Here is a 23,993-nt window from a genome sequence, read left to right as displayed (position 1 = left end):
ATGAGGAGATGCGCGCAGCTGAAAGGGAGAAAAAAAAATCGCGCATTTTTTTTTTGTTCCCCTATAGCCGGCGAGCTCCTGCTTCTTGCCAACTTTAGTTGGCGGAGAAAATTGGAGAAAATCGCGCCCAAAACAGCCGCTAGATGGCGAGCGCGCCTTTCTGAATTCGGATACTTTTCAGACTGGCGAGATGTAGTTTCTCGCCAGCCGCGCGGCGAGATTTTCAAATAGAAAAAAAAAATGGCGCTTTTTTCCTACCTCGCCATTTTCAGCTGTTTTTAGCGCGATTTTCTCCGGAAAATGGCGAGATTGTAAATAGCGCTGCTCTCTGCATGAGGCCCTAATTATTTGGGCTTGTTTGCGCTCTGTTACTTGTTCCGTGGTGAAAAATAATACCTGCTAACATTGTAATACATATACTTCTATAGCTTGCTGCTGCTAAAGAGTAAGAATCTAGGTCTAGATTTGAGGAATGTGGGTTGTTCAGTAATTGTCAAATAACCAAAGATTTACTGTCTCACCCATTAGCCTCTACTTCAAATATTATACGTGTTTATTTCAAGTGGATACATCAGAGAAAAGATTCTTAAGCAGGAGCGGGCAACTCCAGTCCCCAAGGGCCACCAACAGATCAGGCTTTCAGGATAGCCTTGCTTCAGCACAGGTGGCTCAATCAGTGGCTCAGTTGAAGACTGCACCACCTGTGCTGAAGCAGGGATATCCTGAAAGCCTGACCTGTTCTAATTGTCTGCACCTTTAATTTACCTTTCAATTTACCTTTCAACCCCTGACCTTACACCTGCTATACAGACCAAAGTTTCTGAATGCCTCTCTGGAATATCATCCTGGATGGCCATCCGCCGACTGAAACTTAACATGGCAAAAACAGAGCTCCTTATACTACCTCCCAAACCTGGCCCTACTACATCCTTCCACATTGCTATTGGAAATACGATCATTCACCCAGTAGCCCAAGCACGCTGCCTAGGGGTCACACTTGATTCCTCTCTCTCATTCTCCTCTCATATTCAAAACGTTTCTAAAACTTGTCGCTTTTTCCTCCGCAATATCACAAAGATACGCCCTTTCCTCTGTTACTCAACTGCTAAAACTCTGACTCAGGCCCTCATTCTCTCACGTCTCGATTACTGCAACCTCCTGCTGTCCGGCCTTCCTACCTCTCACCTGTCTCCCCTACAATCTATCCTAAACACTGCTGCCAGAATCACTCTACTCTTTCCTAAATCTGTCTCAGCGTCTCCCCTGCTGAAATCCCTCTCCTGGCTTCCGATTAAATCGCGTATCTCACACTCAATTCTACTGCTCACTTTTAAAGCTTTACATTCTTCTGCCCCTCATTACATCTCAGCCCTAATTTCTCGCTATGCACCATCACGACTCTTGCGTTCTTCTCAAGGATGTCTTCTTTCTACCCCCTTTGTATCTAAAGCTCTCTCCCGCCTTAAACCTTTCTCACTTTCTGCCCCACACCTCTGGAATGCTCTTCCCCTCAATACCCGACTAGCCCCCTCGCTATCCACCTTTAAGACCCACCTTAAGACACATCTGCTTAAAGAAGCATATGAGTAGCACTGGATAATCATGGACACATGACACAAAGCTTGGCCTCCTGCAGACGCACTTACTAGTATTCCCTCCTACTGTCTCTGTACGTTCTCCCTACCTACCAATTAGATTGTAAGCTCCTCGGAGCAGGGACTCCTTCCTTAATGTTACTTTTACAGTATGTCTGAAGCACTTATTCCCATGATGTGTTATTTATATTTGTTATTTATATGACATGTATTACTACTGTGAAGCGCTATGTACATTTTATGGCGCTATACAAATAAAGACATACATACATACATACATACATACATACATACATACATACATACATACATACATACATACATACCTGGTGGCTTATTTCTCACACATGGCAAGAAATGCAAACAGACGGTTCTATTCTAAGCGCATCGCTTTTCTCCTGCTTCCTATAACCTCCCCGTGCAAATAGCACCTGTTCTTTCTTAGAAGCCTTAGATGTTTTATTTGCAGATTAAGATGAAGCTCAGTATTCCTGAATATAGTGGAGAATAAAGACATTTACAAATAGACATAACTGTATTATACCTGTAAAAGCCATATTCTTCTAATAAGGCCTCCTCATGATGCGCTGACCGGCCAGTGACCAGGCAGAGCATGACCAGGCAGGACGGAGTTGGTAGCTAGCAAGCAACCACGGAGCAAAAAGTAGGGCCCATCACCCATTGCTCCCCCGCCACGTGTCACTCCTCCCTCTCCCACGTCACCCCCTCTGACTTGTACTCTGTGTCAGTGTATAGTGCAGTCAGGTTATACTCTGCATCCATGTATAATGCGGTCAGGTTATACTCTTCGTCCATGTATAATGCTGTCTCAGGTTATACTTTGCGTCAGTGTATAGTGCGGTCAGGTTATACTTTGTGTCAGTGTATAATGCGGTCAGATTATACTCTGTATCCATGTATAATGCAGTCAGGTTATACTCTTCTTCCGTGTATAGTGCGGTCAGGTTATACTCTGCATCGGTCGGTCAGGTTTTACTCTTCGTCTGTGTATAATGCGGTCTCAGGTTATACTCTGCGTCCATGTATAATGCGGTCAGGTTATACTCTGCATCGGTGTATAGGGAGGTCAGGTTTTACTCTTCGTCTGTGTATAATGCGGTCTCAGGTTATACTCTGCATCCGTGTATAATGCGGTCAGGTTATACTCTGCATCGGTGTATAATGTGGTCAGGTTATACTCTGCATCGGTGTATAATGTGGTCAGCTTATACTCTGCATCGGTGTATAATGTGGTCAGGTTATACTCTGCATCGGTGTATAATGTGGTCAGGTTATACTCTGCATCGGTGTATAATGTGGTCAGGTTATACTCTGCATCGGTGTATAATGTGGTCAGGTTAGACTCTGACACGGAATATAACCAGACCGTATTGTTGCAATGGCAGGTCTCCTGCGTGACGCGTTGCTAGTTCCTTCCGGCGCCACCACCATCCCAACACGCTGTACCTCAGGCAGAGTCCTGGCTACGCCCTGGCATAAAGATACCTCACACGTCAGCTGCACAATATTTATATCACATCTGATTTATTTTAGGTTCGGTATTAAAGGCATCTGAAGGGATTATCACCATGAATGACGTGGCTCAAAAGACAGAGGTAGGTACCTTGCGTATGTATCAATATGACTCAATGAGATAATTATGAACATGTTATGTCATTTTTCAAGCACTGACATAGCATTCAACATTTAGAAACGTGTGTATAAAAAATATATGAGAGTTAAAGTATTATAAAAAGTGCGAAATGAAATTTGTGTTTTATTAAAACTTTATCGTGCTACATCTATCCAGCATGTCCTACTTCGTGACTAATGATATTTTTAACACTGCTGCAATGACGCACACGCACGCACGCACGCACGCACGCACACACACACGCACACACGCACACACTTTCCAACAGGTATAAATGAAGCACATTTTTTTCTAATGACTAATTAGTCATTTTAATTGAAAATGGTATCATATATATTGTTTAACGTGCATTAAAAACAAACTGTTGAGCTTCTCTTAACTTATTCAAGCCACTCCCAATGATGAATAGATAAATGTATTAAAATTGTGAATAAATATGTTTCCCATTCTTCTTCTGGAAATGAATGTTTTCCTGTTTAATGAACAGGACAAAATGTAATTTTTAGCTGAGTGAGAAACGTATCTTCATGTTTGGATCATTAGCAAGTTATTACAAAATTCTAAAATCAGATTATTTGCACATTGCCTGAATCAGCTTCCATTTATTCCCACAATGTTTTGTATCCGAGTCTTCAAGACCACACCAGTCCCTTCTTCTGATGCTACAAGTAGAATATGGTTGTCTACTGCCCTACTTTTGGCAGGATTGTCCTAAATGTAGAGGGAATGTCCCCAAAAAGTATTGAATTTGAATTTAGGGAGCGCTTGCTTATGTGTGTCTTGAGTTGAAGAGACTGGAGGCGCCCAGAGGAAGCAGCAGAGAAGGGGACTTCTGTGCCCTCTGTTGACTGCTGGAGCAAAGTGCCGTAGTCATCAAGCACCACTGTCAGTCCACATCAATAATCATGTCGTCCTACTCTCCTTGTTGGAAAGTTGGTAACCCTAAAGTAGAAGAGATTTTGGTGGTCTTGACAGTTCATGTACAGGACGCCATTTTGGTTTATTTGCTGGTTCTCTCCTTTTGTCAGCTGCTTTTGGATACTTTTCATCATGGAAATGCTGTGCTTTTTCCTTGTTCTTCTCTCTGGCACTCAGGAACTCTCTTCCTTGGGATATGTGTCTCTCTAATTCTAGTATCCAATTCAGATGTACCTTAAAAAAAAAAAAGCACAATCCAAACATTTTTGTTTTACTTTTCCCACCCAACAGATTTCCTGGTACGGGAAAACATCAGTAATAAATCCAGAGCCCCTCCACGTCTACCGACATGACCATTTAGATCAGGGGTGGTCAACTGTAGTCCTCAAAAGCTACCAACAGGTCAGGTTTTAAGGATATACTAGCTTCGGCACAGGTGGCTCAATCAGGGCTCAGTCAACGCCTGATCGAGCCACGTGCTGAAGCAGGGATATCCGTAAAACCTGAACTCTTGGTGGCTCTTGAGGACTGCAGTTGACCCAGTCTGATTTGAGATGTTTACATGCCCTGTAAATAAGGAACATTGTTTCGATTTGTGATCCGCCAGTATCATCTGCTCTTGTCACCTCTACTGATTGGCGTGACATGTTCCTGTGAAATGGGAATGCATGTGGATGGGACGTCTTAAATGCTCATATCTCTGAATATTTAATTGTTTTTTTATTTGCATAACAAATGCACCGCACACACAATATATGGTCTTTATTTGTAGATGGGATTTAAAACACAAAGTCAAAAGTTGTACAATGAATTAGAAGAATAAAATGATATAACCTGAGTTCTCAGGGTACCAAATATCTTGAGAGAATTAGACAGAAACCCAGGATTACGAGCCAGCTGCTGCTGTTCTGCCATTTTCTATCAAATCTTCCCTTTCCTAATATCTGTCGTTCTATTCTGTCTCTCTCTCCTGTTTTCCTCGTCTGAAAGATTCTGCTTTCTACATCTAAACCTGTCCAAAAAACCTACGTACCTAAACTTGGCAAGGGAGATGTAAGGAACAAATTTGAAGCCATGCAGAAAGCAAGAGAGGAGAAAAGTCAAAGGCGTTCTTCTGAGGAAAAACAGAGGAGAAAGGAGCAGTATAATAGAGAGAGAATACTGAACAAAAGAAAGCAAGAGGTTATTTTACTTGCTATTTTCTTACTGATTTAAACTTTACTTTTGGAATGATGCACGTATTTTTTCAATTAACTTTGCAATATACATACTTACTGTTTTATTCAAATACTTCTGTATCACGTTACCAAGTGAAGATATGCAGTGAAGATGTTTCTCTTGCAGCTTGCAATGTGAAGACTGTTCAGTGTTTCTGACCAGTAAAGGGGGATACAAATGTATAATATACGTCTTTATCTGCTGCAAAACCGGCACAATGCAGGTGCCAAAAAACAGACACACAACATAAGATGTGGACAAAAATATTGTACATTAGGAATATGGAAAGCAACACGTGTAATGAATGTGTGCATTTATAAACTCACTATCTCATTTGTGATACCCTGTGACAAACAGGTGGTTCTGTGTGTCGTAAAGCGTATAGGAAATGACACATTGCAGATTATGATTTACTTCTAAGGCTAAGGCCCCGCTGCCTCAGACCACGCGCCCGCACTGCAGACAGGCAGCGCGTGGAGAGGCACGTGACCGCTATCTGCGGTCTGTAGGGAGCGGGAGCTGGAGCGGGGGGGGGGGGGGGCGTGGCCAAAAACGGGTCGGGTGGGCGCGGCAATGACGTCGGGGGGCGGGGCCATCACACTGTGTGCCAGGGGTTCCCTCCCCCGCCTCCCCTCCTCCTCGGCTCACAGCCACACCACGTGACGCGTCGCCGCTTGGAATTACAATTCTCTTGCATCCCCTGGCGGCTGACGCGTCACAGCGTGTAGTGAGCCGTGCAGGGAGGAGGGACTGGGACCTGCTAGGGCGGATATCATCAGATGGTGAGTAGCGCGCACACGGCCACGCGTGCCGCCGGACGCAGCAGGACCAAAGCCTAAGGCTGGGGACAACGTGCCTTCGCCCGCGCGGAGGCGTGCGGAGGCTGTGAAACAGGAGCTTTCCTTGGCCATGGTGGACAGGCCGTGGGGGGGCTCCTAGGGGCGTCACGGAGCTGGTTCGCCCTCATTGGGCAAACCGCTCACGTGACCGGCCTGTCGCGCCAAGAAATCAGTTTCAACTGATTCACTTCCTGGGTATTTAAAGATGGTGCCAGAGGTCATCCAATAGGAAGCCACAACATCAGCCCTCGCAGTTTCCTATTGGCCAGGGCTTTGACTACCTCTTTGTTTCCCGGGGACCAAAAACTGTAAGTATCTAGGGAACCAGGGGATCCCCCGAGTGGGACTGGTTCAGCAGCGTGCCCTTCGTGGCTCTCATTGTAAACAAGTTAACGAGCAGCCGGGAATGCGGTTTTAAAAACAAGGACAGTTCAGCCTGGCCCAGGTCCCCTTCCGCAGCCCGGACACAGGGGCGTCCTGCGGCCCCGTCACTTACATGATGCGTCCGTGGCAGAAACACGTCTGGTACTAAGGACTGTTATGAGACAAACTGGTTCACTTATACCAGCAGAAGCCTCCCCACTAATTGTCCTAAAAGGAAGTTTAGGATTTAAAATTTCACATGAAAAAAATCTTTACCCGATGAAGGACCCCGAGAGGTGGGACAGCTTGTAACATTTCAACGACTTGTAGCTCCAATAAAAGGTCTCATACCCCTTACTCCCGCTCCCTACCCCTTACTCCCTCTCCCTACCCCTTACCTTACCTCTCCCTCCTGTGTTACTACATAAAAAAATTGACACCCGAAGAAAAATGCTACAGCGTCAAAACCACCTATTCTAACGGCTCCATGGTGTCAGGAAGTGAGAAGCTGACCCAGGAAAGACTTTGAGCTTTGAATAAGCCTTAGGCTGCGTCCATAGAGGGTACAGCCGCGCGGAGGCACGCGGAGGCTGATGGAAAGCGGGTGCGTTCCCTGGCCATAGAACGCGTGCCGTCCGTGGGCGTGTCTATGGGCGTGCCAATGACGTCATTGGGCGAACCGCTCACATTACCGCCCTACGTGCATCGCGCGCGCCCCCTCCGTGCGCATGCGCCCGCACGCAGCATGGACGCGATCACTGCCTTGAGGCTGTCTGATCGCGCAGCTTGCGGACGCGTCAGCGCGGTCGTACCCTCTATGGACGCAGCCTTAGAGTGCTATTCAGGCAAGTAGCAAGATAATCGCACACATTAGCACTGAGAATACAGGTCTCAGCCCCTCTTCCTAGCAAAGCGTTCATGGGGATGTGCTTACAGAATCTAGTCTCCTGGGAAATTTTATTTCCTATTTAATAAGGCTAATGGCTAACACACCGAGACATAAATACGCTATTACAGTCTCATAACGCGACTTTGTTTTGGCTAGAGATTTTCCCAATAATTCACAACCACGAAACCTTAACTAGCAAGAGAATATATATATATATATATATATATTCATACACCAACACACAAAGAAAGAAAGACCTAAACAAGCACTCAGGATGATTCAAAAGTAAAGTGCAAAATAATTTATTCAACAAATCACTGGAAAAGCAAGATTAAAAATGACAGTTTCAAAAAAATGTATTTGAGGTTTTCTTTAAGGTCCTTATGTATTTTTTAAACTGTGATTTGTAATCTTGCTTTTCCAGTGATTTGTTGAATACATTCTTTTGCACTTTACTTTTGAATCACCCGGAGTTCTTGTTTGGGGCTTTCTTTCTTTCTTTGTTTGTTGGTATATATATATTTTTTTTTTTTCCCCCATAGCACCGCTACCGGTTTAAATTTAACAGTATTAGTGGTTTTGGTACATTTTTAATATCTTAGTGGTTTTTGATGCGGTACGATTTGTGTTCGTATATACTTAAATATATACAACTACCATCACTTAAATTCCAGAACCACCATTTCTTTAGGGAGGGAAGATCAGATCGAATGGAGATTACTCTGCTACTTTGTTTAGCATAGCGTTGGGGACACACAACAATATTTTTGTCTTACCTCATTGATACGTGAAGCTTCAATTGTAACAAACATATGAACGATAAGACGTTCTGTACAACAAAAATCAAATATATGTTCTATGTGTGGAATGCATATTTTATGTTGAAGTAACTATATTCTACCTTGCATTTTGCTAGATGAAAGAGCTGCTTGCTTCAGATGATGATGAAGAGGAAAATAAGACCATACAAGCGGATAAGGGTTATGTCCCAAAGCTGACAGGTAAAGCAGACTGTTAAGTGCAAATCATGATCTTACCACGACTCCAGCATTTTTGCACATGAGCCACTTATCACTGAGTCTGTTTCACTTTCATTTGGTACGAACAGCTACAAAAGTAGGAATTGTATTTTGACAGGAACGGTTAAAGGAACATTTCTCTATTTTGTTTTTGTTTTTCGGGACAGGAACAGTGAAAGGAAAATTTGCTGAAATGGAAAAGCAAAGGCACGAAGAAGAGAAAAAAAGAATGGAAGAGGAAAGAAAACGCAGACTGGAGCAGGATTTAATAGAGAAGCGCAAAATCCAACGTGAACTAGCCAAGAAAGCAGAGGCGGTATGTCCAACCCTGAGCCCAGCACTATATAACTCTGTATACCATTACTCGCAATAGGGACTCTGTGAGCACTCGTGGCAACGCAAATCGTGTACAGAGTCTCTATTCCCTGACTGAAGTTACACAAGAATTTACGTAGATTGCGTAACTTCCAGGACACGGGAAAAACTTAAATGCTTTGAATGGGGTGGGGCTGTTGTGTAGCGTTTTATTGTGCAGAAAACACGATAAGTCGCACAGAACGGCACCACTGAGTTTACAATCGGCTCCGCTCAGTGTCAGATTTCCTGTTAGGCCCGGGCAAAATTTGGGGGCGGCAAACACGACCCCCATATAATTTGCACTTGCCTGTCTCGCCACCGCCTTTCTGCCGCCTTCCTGCTCCTTTGGAATTCCAGCGCCAAAGGACGCCGCGCACATCACCAACGCAGCGGTACACGGCATCTCGTTGCCATGGCAACGTGGTGTCGCGTGTCCATGGCAACGCTCCGCCGCGCGACTTCCCGTTGGTGACATCCGCGGCGTCATTTGGCGCTGGGATTCCAAAGGAGCAGGAGGGCGGCAGAAAAGAGGCGCAGACACAGGCAAGTGCTGGCTCCGCTGCATCTGTTGTGGTTGCAAGTCACCATAACTCACGTTCACCCCCATTATTGGAGTGAGTGCTCTATATAGCTATTACAGGCAGTCCTCGGTTATCCGACACAATGCGTTACTCAAAATGGCGTTGGATAGCGAAAAGTTGTAAAGCGAAACACGTTTTCCCATAGGGACACTGTTTAAATGAAAGGTTCCGCTCCTGAAGGCATTTATAATGCTAAAATACACTAAATATTTTACGCAGACAATAAGATATGCAGCACACACATACATTATATAGTGCATATACTGTATTATATATGTAATATAACATAATATATAATATAAAAATATAATATATTATGTAGTATAATATATATATTATATACACATAAACAACTTTGCAAAGCGTCATAAGAGCGTTGGATAAGCCGTTTTGGCGTTGTAAAAATGAACATAGGTATGTATTGCATAGCGTTGGATAAGCCATCCGTTGTAAAACGAGGACTGCCTGTATTGGATTTCAGTGCACAGTGCATAATGACGTACTAGGTTGCTTAAATATGCCTTATTTAGGTTCCTGGACATTGACATATACACGGGAAGAGGAAATACTTTTCCACGGGTCCCAGGGTCTTGAGGAATAAAACATACATAACTAGGTCATTCTGGAGGAACCGAACCAAATGCAACTAAGTTTTGTATATAGTGAAAGGCAGGGGTGGGCAACTCAAGGGCCACCCACAGGTCAGGTTTGCAGGATATCACTGCTTCAGCACAGGTGGCTCAATAAGTCCCTGCTTCAGCACAGGTGGCTCAGTCTCAGCTTCAGCACAGATGGCTCAATCAGTCCCTGCTTCAGCACAGGTGGCTCAACCAGTCTCAGCTTCAGCACAGCTGGCTCAATCGACTGAGCCACTGATTGAGCCAGCTGTGCTGAAGCACAGATATCCTGAAAACCTGACCTGTTGGTAGCCCTTGAGGACTGGAGCTGCCCGACCACGGTGTAAAGGCTATATTTTAGCATGCCATTTTGCTAATGGCCAACACCCAACACAATTTAACAATATGAAATTCTCATTTAATAGATTGATGACTTTAACTGTACTGGAAGTGACTCGGATGAGGAGGTAAACAGACATTTGTTTAATAAAAATACACCTATCTTTCCTTTTTTTCAATCCTTTTTTTCTTTCAAAGACGTCTACTTTTTCTCTTCACCTTTAATCCTCACTAATACCAATATTATCGTCCAAAACGTTTGGATTCTCACCAAAAAAATGAAATGGTAATCATGCGCATTAGCAGAATGTTCTGCACGGATATACTCAGTCATTTCTGGGCAGAACGTTCTGCACGGATATACTCAGTCATTTCTGGGCCAGAATGTTCTGCACGGATATACTCAGTCATTTCTGGGCCAGAATGTTCTGCACGGATAAACTCAGTCATTTCTGGCAGAACGTTCTGCACGGATATACTCAGTCATTTCTGGCAGAACGTTCTGCACGGATATACTCAGTCATTTCTGGGCCAGAATGTTCTGCACGGATATACTCAGTCATTTCTGGGCCAGAATGTTCTGCACGGATATACTCAGCCATTTCTAGGCCAGAATGTTGCTGATACATTGTTGTATTGTGGCCTGCATTACACCAGACAGCAACGAGAGACAAGGGCGAAGATCTCATTCTTATGCAGATACGGCGAGATATGATTTGCTAAATAGAAGATATAGTAATATCAAACTTAATCCCACAACGTTGGCGTATCATGTTTATCTCATCTAAAAAAGCAGACATCAGTCCGTATGATTGTCATATAGTGCTATGGAACATAAACAGATGCCATTTAGTTAAGCACCATTCAGTAAGCATGGCTTCTATTGAATTGGGACTTGTGTAGGAAAACAGCTCCATAACTCGACAGATAAGACATATGATGTTAAGCAACTAGTTTTGTGATCTACCAAACCATGGAGGTGTGCTCAAAGTTTGAATGTGCAGCATATAACTGGATGATGGAGCTAAGAGATCCCACTGAAACCTCATAGAGCTGGTGGTATCATGGGAGATAACGTATAAAGGTGTTTCCTGGGGAGCCAATAGAAAGAGATGTATGTTGTGTTACTGGGAGAAGAGAGACTGGTCTTTAGAAGCTACTGCATCAGACAGAAATTCTATCCCCTCAATTCAATATGATAAGAAGGGAAACATTCATTCCAGTGACTGCGTGTTTTACTGTTACTCTACTGTTCATTATATTGAAAAGGAGCCTATGTATGAAGCATCATAATAATGTCACATAAAGCTAATAACATTCTGGCACATGGATTCCTTGTCTCCTCATCCCGGACACCTGCCCCCAACCCCCCTTTCTCTTCCCCCCTATCCATCACCATCATTGTAATTTATCGGCCCCCTTTCTCACCCACATTATTTTTCAACGAGTTCGACTGCTTCCTCTGTTCACCCTCACCCAACCCGCTCATCGCTGTCAGTGACTTTAACCTTCACCTCGACAACGCCACTTAATTCTCAGCCTTCATCCCCCTCATATCCTCCTTTGGAATCACTCTCACTGAATCTCCACCCACCCACATACACGGAGGCACACTCAACCTTATCCTCACGGCAAGATGCCACGCCAACTCCCTCTCCACACTCCCCATCACCCTCCCTGCTCCCCCTCCCTCCTCACCCCCACCCAATCCCATCCATTACAGAAACCTCAAATCCATTGACCCATCCTTCCTTACCTATTCCACCTTATCACTCCTCCCCCAACCCACATACTTTCTCTCTCCCACTGAACTCTGCCCTATCCACCCTCAACTCTGCATTATCTTCCTCCCTTGACTCAATTGCACCACTCCACCCTGTGTGCCCCACCACAAAGCCACTTCAACCCTTGTTTACCTGCTAACTCAAAATACTCCGCCCCTGCCGTCGCACAGCTGAGAGATTAGGGAAATCTTTCCATTCAACATCCTCACTCGCAACGTTCCAATACCTTTCCACCAATACACATCCACTCTTAAATCGCAAACCTATATATACTACAACACCATAATCAAATCACTATCACCTCATCCACGGCAACTATTCTCCACCCTAAACAATCTGCTATGACCCTCCCTGTCTCTCTCGCCTAAGCCCCCCTCCCCCCTCTAAGCCACGGACCTTGCCTCCTACTTCTCACAAAAAAATAACTATCCGTGCTTACTTCCCCACTGCAGCCCATCCTCCCCCTCCATCAACAACCCCTACTCACTCCTTCCCCTCTTTATGCTCCACCTCTGATGCTGATCTCCTCTCAATGATCAAACGCTCCCATCCCATCACATCCCCTTCTGACCCCATTCCACACTCCTCTCTTCCCACTCATCCTCCCCTATCTTTCCTCCTTCATCAACTTCTCCCAATAGAGCAGACTCCTTATAAACTGCCGTGGTCATCCCGCTTCTCAAAAAAAAACCCTCATCAACTTTTGTCCTACCTCACTCTTTCCATACTTCTCCAAACTCCTTGAGCGCATCATTCACAACCAATTCTCCACTTTAATTCACACCCATTCCCTCCTTCCTATTGTTCAGTCTTGCTTCCGTCCCTCACATTGTACTGAAACTGCCCTCTTCACCATCCACAACTTTCTCTCCCAAGCTTGCCACTCTAAAGTCTCCTCCATCCTCATCCTCCTTGACCTCACTTTAGTCATTGACACCGTCGTTCACATCACTCATCTGCACCCTCACCAACTGTGGCAACCTTGGGATCACTGACACCGCTCTCTCATGGCTCTCATCCTACCTCTCACACCGCTTCTACTCCGCCACCGTAAACAATTCATTCACTCCGCCAACCAGCCTCAAAGTGGGCGTGCCCCAAAGGCTCCATCCTTGGTCCTCTCCTCTTTTCCCTCTACACTGCCCCCTCTTTGACCTCAACTCTTCCCATGGATTCATCGTCAATTTTTTCACAGACGACATCCAAATCTCCTTCTTTTTCTTACTATTGTCTCCTAAACTTTCCACCTGTATCTCTGCCTGCCCTTCTGCAAATTCCACCTGGATTTCCTCCCACTTCTTACAAATTAACCCAGCTAAGACTGAAGTCCTCTACTTTCCTGATTCCTCTTCCCTCCCAACCTCCCCATCTCCTTCCCCCCTCCCCATCTTCCCCACCCCTTCTGCTTGCAAGCTTGGAGTCGCCTTTGACCCTTCCCTCTTCTTCGCCCAACACATCACTTCCATCAATATGACCTGTTGCTACCACCTATCCAGCATAAGACAAATGTGTCCACTCATTCCTCTCTCTTCGGCCAAACTTCTCGTCCTCCCTCATCTTCACCAGTCTCGACTACTGTAACTCCCTTCTCCTCAGTCTCCCCCTCTACTCCTTCATACCCCTCCAACAAATCCAAAACGCTGCAGCCCGTACACTTCACAATCTCCCTCGCTCTGCCCACTACACCCCTCTCCTCTCCCAACTCCACTGACTACCCACCCAACAACATTCCCTTTTCGAATTCCTCCCCCTGGTCTATAAATCTCTCCATGGTCTTGCCCCCCCCCCCCCCTTACCTTGCAGCACTCATCTCTCTACACCCTGTCCCATCCTCTTCGCTCCCTGATTGCCACAACCCTAACTCGCCCCCTGTGCTGCCTCCTATAGATTCTGATCATTTCCTTACTCGCCCCCCTCCACTGGAACAAGCTCCCCCACCACATCCGATCTGCCCCCTCCCTAACTATCTTCAAAAGCCAACTCAAAACTCATCTCTTCTCCATCGCATTCCATGATCCCCTATTAACCTCCTTCTATCCCATCCCGTCCCGCTCCCCACCCTCTGCAACGCCAATGATCTCCCCTATCCTCTCCCCTTATTAAACCTTCCTAGTCTCTCCAAAACCCTCCAAATTGACCCATCTCACTGATCCAATTGCCACCACTGTGCCCACTGTCAGTCCCATCACCACGCCACCCACAAGACTAAATCCGAGACCTAACCCCAACCCCTGCCCACCAACCAAGCAAGCTCTCAATGCACTTAACACTACCCCCGCCCATAATGTTCCCACTCTGGCCCACCACAAAGATATCTTAACAATTACTCTATGCCCATCACATGAAATGTTCCATATGTAACCCCACCATTCTTTTACTAACTAATGTACAGTACCCTGGATAAGGGCGCTATATAAAGGTTGTTATAAATAAATGAATAAGACTCAGGGGGAGAGGGGCCTGTGTGTCCAAGTGTCCCATCTGCAAAACTAGACCAAAAACCTGCACCAGAATTATCAAAGAAAAGGATCCTGAAGAAATCAATAGCAGTATTTGGAGCAGAAAACTGCGCCAAATTTATCACAGAAGGTTTTGCAGACGGGAAACTTTGATATATAAAACCCTTGGTGTAATCTTCCATAAAATTATTCATATCACGTCTAAAAGCACCAAATGTACCCATTCTTGTTTCATATTTATCTGACTGAAGAAGAAAAGATCCCCTTTGAAGGTTAAACTATTTGTAAGGTTTCCCGATTTAGAAATAACTATCCCTGTACTGGAGAAATGACTTTCTTTGTACAGATATGTTCTAGTTATACATCATTTTCTGCGGCGTTAATACTGGAGCTTCCTTCTGCGTCCACCTCCCGGAATATCTACTAACCAAGCATAGTTTTTCTTTTGAAACAGGAAGGAAGTGAGGAAGTCGCTGTGACTGTCACACCGGTCAAATCAAACACATCCCCAGGGAAAATCAATGTCAACTTTGAAGATATCGAAAAAGAAAGGGAAGAAGAAGAAAATAAACGGCGCGAAGAAGACAAAAAGAGAAGATATGACGAGCACAGGCGGTCATTCAGGGAAGCCAAGAGAAGGTCCTCTGCTATGGTAATGGTTGGATAAATGTAACGTCCATGGCCACCCCGATGTCTACATTTGGTAGCTATGATGGGCACTCCGATGGAATACCATGCTTGTTACAGCTACTCTGACATTGTGAATACGGGAGTTTTCTTCACTGTTTCATATATGGCCAGAAGGAGTTGAGATTATCTTTCAGTGCAGGATCCATTCCGTCACTGGTTCCTCTAACACTGCTAAGAATTTTTTTTAAGGTTTTTCATTCCAGACCATCTGTTACAACAAATGTACCATTCAGCTTCCTGAAGGCAGCCACGAAAAGCAGTAGGTGAAGAAGCACTTTAAATTTTGAGCGGCTATTATTGAGAACTACTGTTCCACAATTGGCCCATTTAAGGGCCAGAATGGCTGCATTGTAGCTTTTATTGTGGATGGCCTGGAATCGATATAATCTTTCTTTTTTTTTTTTTTTTTTTTTAAATAATTAAAAAAATATATACATTTAAAAAAAAATGTCTGCTCAACCTATGAAAAGCGTTTGCCTACACATCTTATTTTCTAAGGATGATGCTGAGAGTCAAGACAAGAAAACCAAGGAGCATCTAACACCCGGCAAGCTAAAATTAACATTTGAAGAGTTAGAGAAACAGAGACAAGAACAACAGAAAAAGCAAACGGAGGAAGAGGCGCGCCACCGTTTGGAAGACGAGCGACGCGCCTTTGAAGAAGAAAGGCAATATCTGGTAAAAATGAAAAATGCAATCTATAGTGCCCCTATTTTACTGAGTACCATCCTTATATTTTATCATTTAAAGGATACAATTAATCTAGTTGGAAACCACCGAATCGCCTTAAATTATTTACTTTATTAATAATCACAATTCCTCCAAGATTTTGGTGAACACTTTGTGCTTTGCCCTGGGAACCCGTAGTCAGAATTTGACGGTCATATTACAAAAATCTAGACCAGGGGCGGCCAACTCCAGTCCTCAAGGGCCACTAACGGGTCAGGTTTCCAGGATATCCCTGCTTCAGCACAGGTGGCTCAGTCATAATGACTGAGCCACTGATTGAGGCACCTGTACCGAAGCAGGGATTATTCTTGACACCTGACCTGTTGGTGGCCCTTGAGGACAGGAGTTGGCCACCCCCTGGTCTAGGACAACTTCTTAACTTTTCCACGTGGGTTATGTTTTTGGAAGGTGACTGAAGAGGAAGATGAGACCATGAATACACAAAAAGAAGAATTGCGCCCAGGCAAATTGAAGTTGAGTTTTGAGGAATTAGAAAGGCAGAGGAAAGATGAGGAAAAGAGGCAAGCTGAGGAAGAAGCAAGACGAAGAATAGAAGAAGAAAAGAGAGCATTTGCTGAAGCAAGAAAAAGCATGGTAGTACATTTAGTTAACATTTAGGCCCAAAGTTGGTAAACGGGGCTACGCCTTTTTGCTGCCAGAGAGAGCAGCAGTGCGTTGCAGCTGGACCCTTGGTAGCGAAGGGATTAGGTCCCATTCAGGTGTGATGAGGCAGTGTTTAGTGAACCTAGGCACTAATATTGTTTTTTTTTTTTGTTAATATGGGTGTTTGGTTTCCTAAAAATATACATTACAATAAAATAGCTGGACAGTCGGAAATCTATTCTTCCGTCCCCGTTTTACGACATGCCATGAAATGAATAAAACCAGTATTTCCTTACTATTTAATAGGCTTTCCAGGAAGATGGCGATGATTCTCTACTTGAAGCCACAATAGAAATAAATCAACCTGGAAAACTGAAACTCAGTTTTGAAGAACTGGAAAAGCAGCGCCAGGAAGCAGATCAGCGGCGAGCAGAAGAGGAAGCTCGGAGCAGGCTGGAAGAGGAAAGGAAACAATTTGCAGAAGCTAGAAAAAACACAGTAGGTTTTTCCTTCTGGTTTACCAACTCCAGTATGGTCATCTGACGGTGCTAGGCCGTGAAGTGTAATAATGTGTGATACAATAATGCTATTAAGATGTACTATTTGACATTCAGATCCCATTATTATTCAATGCTAGTGCAGAAGTTTCAGTTTTTGGTTTATTGTTGATAATAATATATAATAAGACATATGACAGACTAAACAAAGAACAAACAAGCAAACTGATACGAAAGGTAGTATTGATTATGCCTTTCAGCTTAGCACTGCTGAATAATATTGGCCTTATGTCTTTTTATTTATTATTTATTTTCATTATCAACATTGCTGAGAGACAAGTAAAAGTTACAGTGGCGAAAAGCTTATGGAAGCAATAAAATGTTGCATTTCTATTTTTCTCTCTCTCCATTATCGGAAGGGAGAGGTTCTGTGGAGCAGCACCGCGCTGATCACAGCTCTGGGACCGTGTCTGAGACTTGTATCTTTGTATGTGCTTTGGGAAATAAAAAAAATCCAAGATGGCTGCTGGAGTCATATAATAGGAAGCAGCAGTGTCATTTCCCGATGATATCACTGCTTCCTGTTGTCCCAGTGCCACTGACCCAGCAGCCATATTGATTTCCCAGACGGGAAAAAAATAATCAGCAAATACAGAAGGTAGATTTCTCTAGGATCGCAGGGACGAGGATATTGCGGTTTAGCTCTGAACCCTCCACCATTCAAATAAGGAAATAATAAATATAAAACGTAAACAAACTATGAGTCGGGGGTTTGGATCAGTATAATTTCAGAGACGTCTTTGCGAATTACCGCATTTGTTAAGTGTCTGAAGGCCAGTTCCCTACGCACAGTTCTTAAAGCGATCATCAAATTAAGTATGGAAACTTCAATGGAGGTCTCTGAACAGAGATGAGAACCACTCGCTGACCAGGGGTGGCCAACTCCAGACCTCAAGGGCCACCAACAGGCTGACTGAGCCACCGGTGCTGAAGCAGGGATATCCTGAAAACCTGACCTGTTGGTGGCCCTTGTTGAATGGAGTTGACCACGCCTGCTCTTGACAATGCTTCAGCTGGTAATTGTAAGTGCTTTGGAAAAGCAGAATGCATCATCTGCATCACTACTGGTGAATACATTGCTGTGGCTGTGAGGTTTGCTCAGTATGTGATCTTCCTGCTGTGCATGTAATTGCATTTTGACTTCCTTCCTTAGTATTGTTTAATATTATGAGAAGTGAGGTAACACAGATAACAATGTTCCTGCTTCCATTCGCATGATTTGACATTTACACATTGTTATCTGAGAGTGACCTTGCTGCTCACTTGTTGAACGGGGGGGGGGGGGGGGGGGGTTTAGACGGCTACTGTCCCTAATGACAAGATAGTCATATCTTTAACTTATGTTTTCAACTTTGAGGTTGGTTGCATATGCTTGATTTGCCATGTATTATACTGTGTGACATGAGGACACTGCTTGGCTACACCAGCATAATGGTGAAAACCTGCACTAACTTTTTTTAACTAGAAATTTCCTACAATTGTGCTGCATTTACTACAGCTTCATTATTTATGTCTTTTTTTTTATTGTGAGGCTCCCTAAATCAGCAAAAATAAATAAATATATACGTTGTTGCATTTGCATATATCCAAGTGTTTTGCAGAACGATGACAAGTACAAGGCCACATCTCTCACTAGTTACATACCTTACTGATACAGCCATCTTATCACACTTGGTAAGGTATATAGTTCTTTGTGCACTGCTGCCCTGGCTTGCTGTGGCAACTTTTGTGCATCACTTACATTAGCAGTTAGGGCTAAATCCTATATACTCTGAATCGGCCATCCAGACCTGTTTTCAGATGAAAATCTAAATTGAAGTGAATGGGTATTTTCATCCGAAAAAAGGCAGAACGGCTGCTTCGGAGTAGATAGAATATACTAATTCTCCACCCTTTCCTCAGGGCCCTGAGCCAGACCAGGATTTTATTGCCGTACCTGAGTTTTTTGCAACTTTGGTGCATTCACATCTGAGCAAATGCATGGGTTATTCCTAAGAACCTGGCTATCCCTGATTCAGCACAGGTGGCTCAGAGGCTTAGTCAACGACTGAACCACCTGTGCCGAAGCAGGGATATCCTGAAAACCTGACCTGTTGGTGGCCCTTGAGGACTGGCGTTGGCCACTTCTGTTGTAGAGAACACAGTGGTGACATCGTGACCGTGTGATAGCTGAAGAGTTATCACATGATCACGACATGCCGAAGGGGCCTTGGCAATCTGAAAGGGTTCAGAGAGGTTGGCACAACCTAATATCAATATAACGTGTTTGTCTTTGTTATGGTGAAGTAATATTACATGCTTTGTTCCGCAACCTTCCGATTTCCTCATTATCTTGAAGAATCCAGACCAGGATAGCGTTCAGCAGGATGAGGCGTATTCAGAGCTGGAGAATTGTGCAGCTTACAAAGTAAGATATACTTAACTAGGTCCCCATTCTGACTTTTATATTTAGTTTTCACGCAATATTTTATAGCTTAACATCCTGAAAGTAATGGAAAGTAACTCTTTAAATCCCAGCTATTCTTGGCGTTCTGGTTTTTGATCACGTACTTGGTAGCATAAAGGTTATTTATTTAATGGTTTGTTTCCTGCTTAAAACAGAAATCCAGGCTTAACAAATGTAACTTTTTTTTTTTTTAAAGCTTACCTGATTCAGGGGGTTTCCTGTAACGGACTGGCCGTTCCCATCATTCTGGGACCCCTTTAGCTCAGGAGATTTTTGTTGATTTTTTGTGTGCTTGTTTTGACCCAAACTACAAATAGGGCAGTGGACTAAAAACATGTAAGCCAGGGTCACCAGCAGAACATTGCAGCTTCTGTATTGGCTGCTGGAGCAAGCCCCGACACTGACGGCCATATTGTCTCCTCAGTGGACTCCCTGGTGTCTACCTCAGGCTTGCCATGTCAACCACAGGGTCCCCAGACATTAGTTCTCCACCGATGAGCTCTGGGAACCCCCTGGTTTTAGGTCGGATTAAAAAAATAACTGCGTTTAGGCTGGATCTCTGCTTTAAATCTTACACAAACAAAAAGTTTACTTACCATAAGTGTTCACTGAAAATGCTTTTGAAATGCTGATTTCCTGTGCCTACTTAAGACTCTAGCAAACTTGAAAAATAGTGAAAAGGGGAAATGGACAGGCTTCTTTTATGGATACCCCTGCTTCAGCATAGGTAGCTCAGTCATAATGACTGAGACACCAGTGCTGAAGCAGGGATATCCCCCAATGCCTGGCCTGTTGGTGGCCCCTGAAGAATGGAGTTAGCACCCCCCTGCAGCGATGGTGTCGTGTTTTCTGTGGTCTGTCGCTATACACATAATTCAGGTATAATTTGAAGATGAATTCTTTCTTATAAAAACATGGAGATTCACTAAACATCATGTTTTCACTTTACATTTAATCAAATAAAAGTTTAGATGCCCTTAAGAAAGCAACGATCATGCATTCTCTCCCCTGCATAGGGACCGGTATATTCAGCATCTTTATTCTTTGGTGAGAGGAAAAAGAAGCAGAACTGCATTGAATGCATCAAATGTAGCTCTTATTTTAGCACTGTGTTATTAATAAAATAAAAAAAATAAGGAGAAATTTAAATACTTTTAGGGAGTACATTTTAAAAAGCAAAGTTTTTCCTGCTTAGTGAATGCATGCTTACCTGCATGAATATGTTATATACCATGCATGGGATATTTATCAATGCTAAATATTTACTAACTTTGCACCATAATGACTTGGCCACCTCTGCTGAAGCAGGGAAAACCTGACCTGTCGCTGGCCTGTTTGCCACCCTTGCATTAACCTATTTGCCAAGCTGGTGTTCTCAGTCTCCTCTTTGTGGATATATAAGCCCACACAAGGTACACTTACGTTAGAATCAATATATGATGTTTGAAGATTTTTTTTACACTTTCCTATAACTACTTACATGCAGCAAGATCTGGCTTTTAAATTAACTTGATAAATGTATCAAATGTACATCTTTATATAATACATACAAGTAGGACACACAGAATGGGCCCAATGAATGCTTAACTAATGTAAAACTACTAAGATATTCAGAAAACCACTTCCTGAATACAAACAGTGCTCTGATTCACACAAACACCGATTGATCCTGGAAAATCTATGCTTCAAGGTGCAATTCCACATAGATGGACCCCCAAAAAAACAAGGAATTTACGTCTAGTTGTCTCAACTATGTTAAAAACCAACAACTGTTGCTTTGATAATTCATTACACATTGCATTTCTTAGGCCGTGATTATACCGAGAAACATGAGCGGCGTCGCGTGCAGCGGCGCCAAAACAAGTATCAAAAATCCAATTAAAGTGTGCATACCGCTGGCGGCGGTCGTGGCGCGCCGTACTGCAAAGCGGACAGCCGGGGAACAGACTGCAAAAAATAAATACATATTTGTGCCAGCTCCCAGCCACGCCTCTTCTGCGGTCTCCCCGGTATAATCAAGATGCTGCTCGGCGGCAGCATTGGGTAACGTCACAGAATAGCGCTACCGCCTTGCAGCACTTGGTATAATCAAAGCTTTAGGGGCCTCTGAATGGAGTAATTTGTCAGTGTTTTCTTCGCAGCGTCCCACGCTCACTTGATCAGAGCCAACAAACGTAAGGTGCAAGCGGGGGCTCTGCCTATGCAAACTGTTGAACACCTTTCAAACGTTAATCAACATGTTTACAAACTAAAGTGTCTTGTTCTTTTAAATGCAGGATTGCCCCTTTAATTCCTACAGATTTGGCCAATCCATGCATTCAACCAGTTCCGAAGCCCATCCTTCATTTAAAAGAATGCATACTCACACACAACATAAACAGCAATCAGGCCCATGCATACTTTGTACAGTGTGCCAGATTCATTCACAATATCGTCACATTCTTGCTTTATTCTCATGCAAACAGCCCACTTCCAGCAGAATTAATGATTAAACTCACCCAGGTACGTCTGGACCCGTGACACCTACTTGCTCATCCATAATTTAAAAATAAATAAAATACAAACATGAACACAGCATAGGTGCTATAAACAGCTCATCCGGTAAGTGTGAACATGTGTAGATATTTTGTGTAACAGTAACACTTTAAACTGGTCATCATTTGTAACACATTTAAAGAGCAGATCTTTTCCTCCATTAGGTACTAGATGAAGACAGCCAGGAACTGTGTACAATAGTTTCTCAAGAATCTCTTGCACCAGGTAAACTGGAAATAAATTTTGAGGCTCTCCTGAAGCATAAAAAGGACGAGGAGAAAAGGCAAAGCGAGGAAGAACGGAAACAAAAACTGGAATTGGAAAAACAAGAATTTGCACAACTAAGAGAGGAGATGGGAGAGGTACTGTATTTTGTGAATTCATCTCACCAGTATTCACCTTTTTCTTTGTAACAGTAACACAAGATAGACACAGGTTTTAAATAGAAATTCAGTGAGTACTGCAGTCTAGAGTATTTATGAGATTTTCGCAAAATAAGTGTTTGGGTATTTCAGAGAAATTGTTATTATTTATCTTGGGTTTCCCAAGATGCATTTAAATGAGAAAAATAGGTCATGATGACTTCATAAGATGAACTCACATTTATACAATAAATTTAATATCTGTGTAATTGCGTCATAGAATCCAGACATGTTTTGGTTAATTTGGTAAAAAAATTGTTATTGCTGAATGGTGCCATCACACATTTCTATCTATCCCCGTTTCTGTTGGACTAACCTCATCATCTTTTCAAGCAGGATGTAATAAATGAAAGCTGTGAGGTTTTAAGTAACGAGTATGAAGAACTGATCAAACTAAAAAGAACCGGCTCTATCCAAGCTAAAAACTTGAAAAGTAAATTTGAGAAGATTGGAAAACTGTCTGAAGAGGAAATACAGAAAAAGATTGAAGAAGAGAGGTCTAGAAGAAAGGCCACCGACATAGAACTGAAAGAACGAGAAGCAGAACATTTTCACGAGGTCAGGTGCTATCCATGTATAAACACTGTTTTTATACCTCTAGTCTAGTGCATGGCTGGCCAATTAGGTCAGGTTAAGGATATCCCTGCTTCAACACAGGTGGCTCAATCATTGACTAAACCACCTGCGCTTAAGCAGGGCAATCTGCTGAAAACCTGACCTGTTAGTGGCTCTTGACAATTGGAATTGGCCATCCCTGCTCTAATGTTTAAAAGGCTTATATGCCGACTCATGCTTGCATGTTTCTGAAAGCTGCAAGCCATGCTAGTTGCAACATTTAAAAAAAACAAAAACAAAAAACTTTCTATTCTTTATCCTCACATTCATGTGTAAGTTTTCTGTATCAAAACTGGCGCAGTTTTATTGGGGGCATCTGAAACAAACTAACCGAATAATGGCAAATACTGGCAAATGTGCAGTCTACATATGACAGATGGATTAAGGTAACATTTACAGAAAAACCACAAGACATTGTTTAAGAAACAACATTGGCACCTTTCTACAGTATGTATCTATGCTCAAAAACCCAATCCATGGTATGCTACACTACAAATGTATGCAAAAGTACCTGCTCTTAAGGCAAAACAAACATGAACTGCGTTCTTTACGCTTACCATGCTGCAGCAGTACATTTTATGAAGTACGTTACATTGTAAAAAAAAAAAAAACACAACTTTGACAACTGCAAAGTGCAATGACGGTACTGTAGATGGCGCACTGTAATGTGTTCCTGCACAAAACGTTCCCTATACAGATAGTTGAATACATTACTGTAGCTTTTTCAAATTCAAATGTCATTTAAAATACATTTTTGCTGAAGA

At 43.3% G+C, this 23,993-nt stretch overlaps 1 protein-coding gene across 8 annotated transcripts in view; it reads left to right on the top strand.

Annotated features, from left to right (window-relative positions):
• NEXN (nexilin F-actin binding protein) overlaps positions 1-23,993 on the top strand; it is a 41,931-nt gene that overhangs the window by 15,479 nt on the left and 2,459 nt on the right. For 2 of the 8 annotated variants that reach the window (XM_075615732.1, XM_075615733.1), the window contains exons 2-13: positions 3,150-3,211; positions 5,158-5,349; positions 8,393-8,477; positions 8,663-8,811; positions 10,476-10,517; positions 15,087-15,284; positions 15,821-16,000; positions 16,460-16,645; positions 16,961-17,152; positions 19,550-19,618; positions 22,357-22,554; positions 22,951-23,172. In XM_075615732.1, coding sequence (XP_075471847.1) covers positions 3,185-3,211; positions 5,158-5,349; positions 8,393-8,477; positions 8,663-8,811; positions 10,476-10,517; positions 15,087-15,284; positions 15,821-16,000; positions 16,460-16,645; positions 16,961-17,152; positions 19,550-19,618; positions 22,357-22,554; positions 22,951-23,172 — 1,740 coding nt within the window. In that variant the 5' untranslated portion in view covers positions 3,150-3,184. The remainder of the gene's footprint in view (positions 1-3,149; positions 3,212-5,157; positions 5,350-8,392; positions 8,478-8,662; positions 8,812-10,475; positions 10,518-15,086; positions 15,285-15,820; positions 16,001-16,459; positions 16,646-16,960; positions 17,153-19,549; positions 19,619-22,356; positions 22,555-22,950; positions 23,173-23,993) is intronic. The other 6 variants (XM_075615737.1, XM_075615739.1, XM_075615734.1 and 3 more) reach the window with 5 other exon arrangements.

This window comes from Ascaphus truei, chromosome 10, assembly GCF_040206685.1.
Source record: "Ascaphus truei isolate aAscTru1 chromosome 10, aAscTru1.hap1, whole genome shotgun sequence".
NCBI lineage: Eukaryota > Metazoa > Chordata > Amphibia > Anura > Ascaphidae > Ascaphus > Ascaphus truei.
This window is presented reverse-complemented; position numbering and strand designations above follow the sequence as displayed.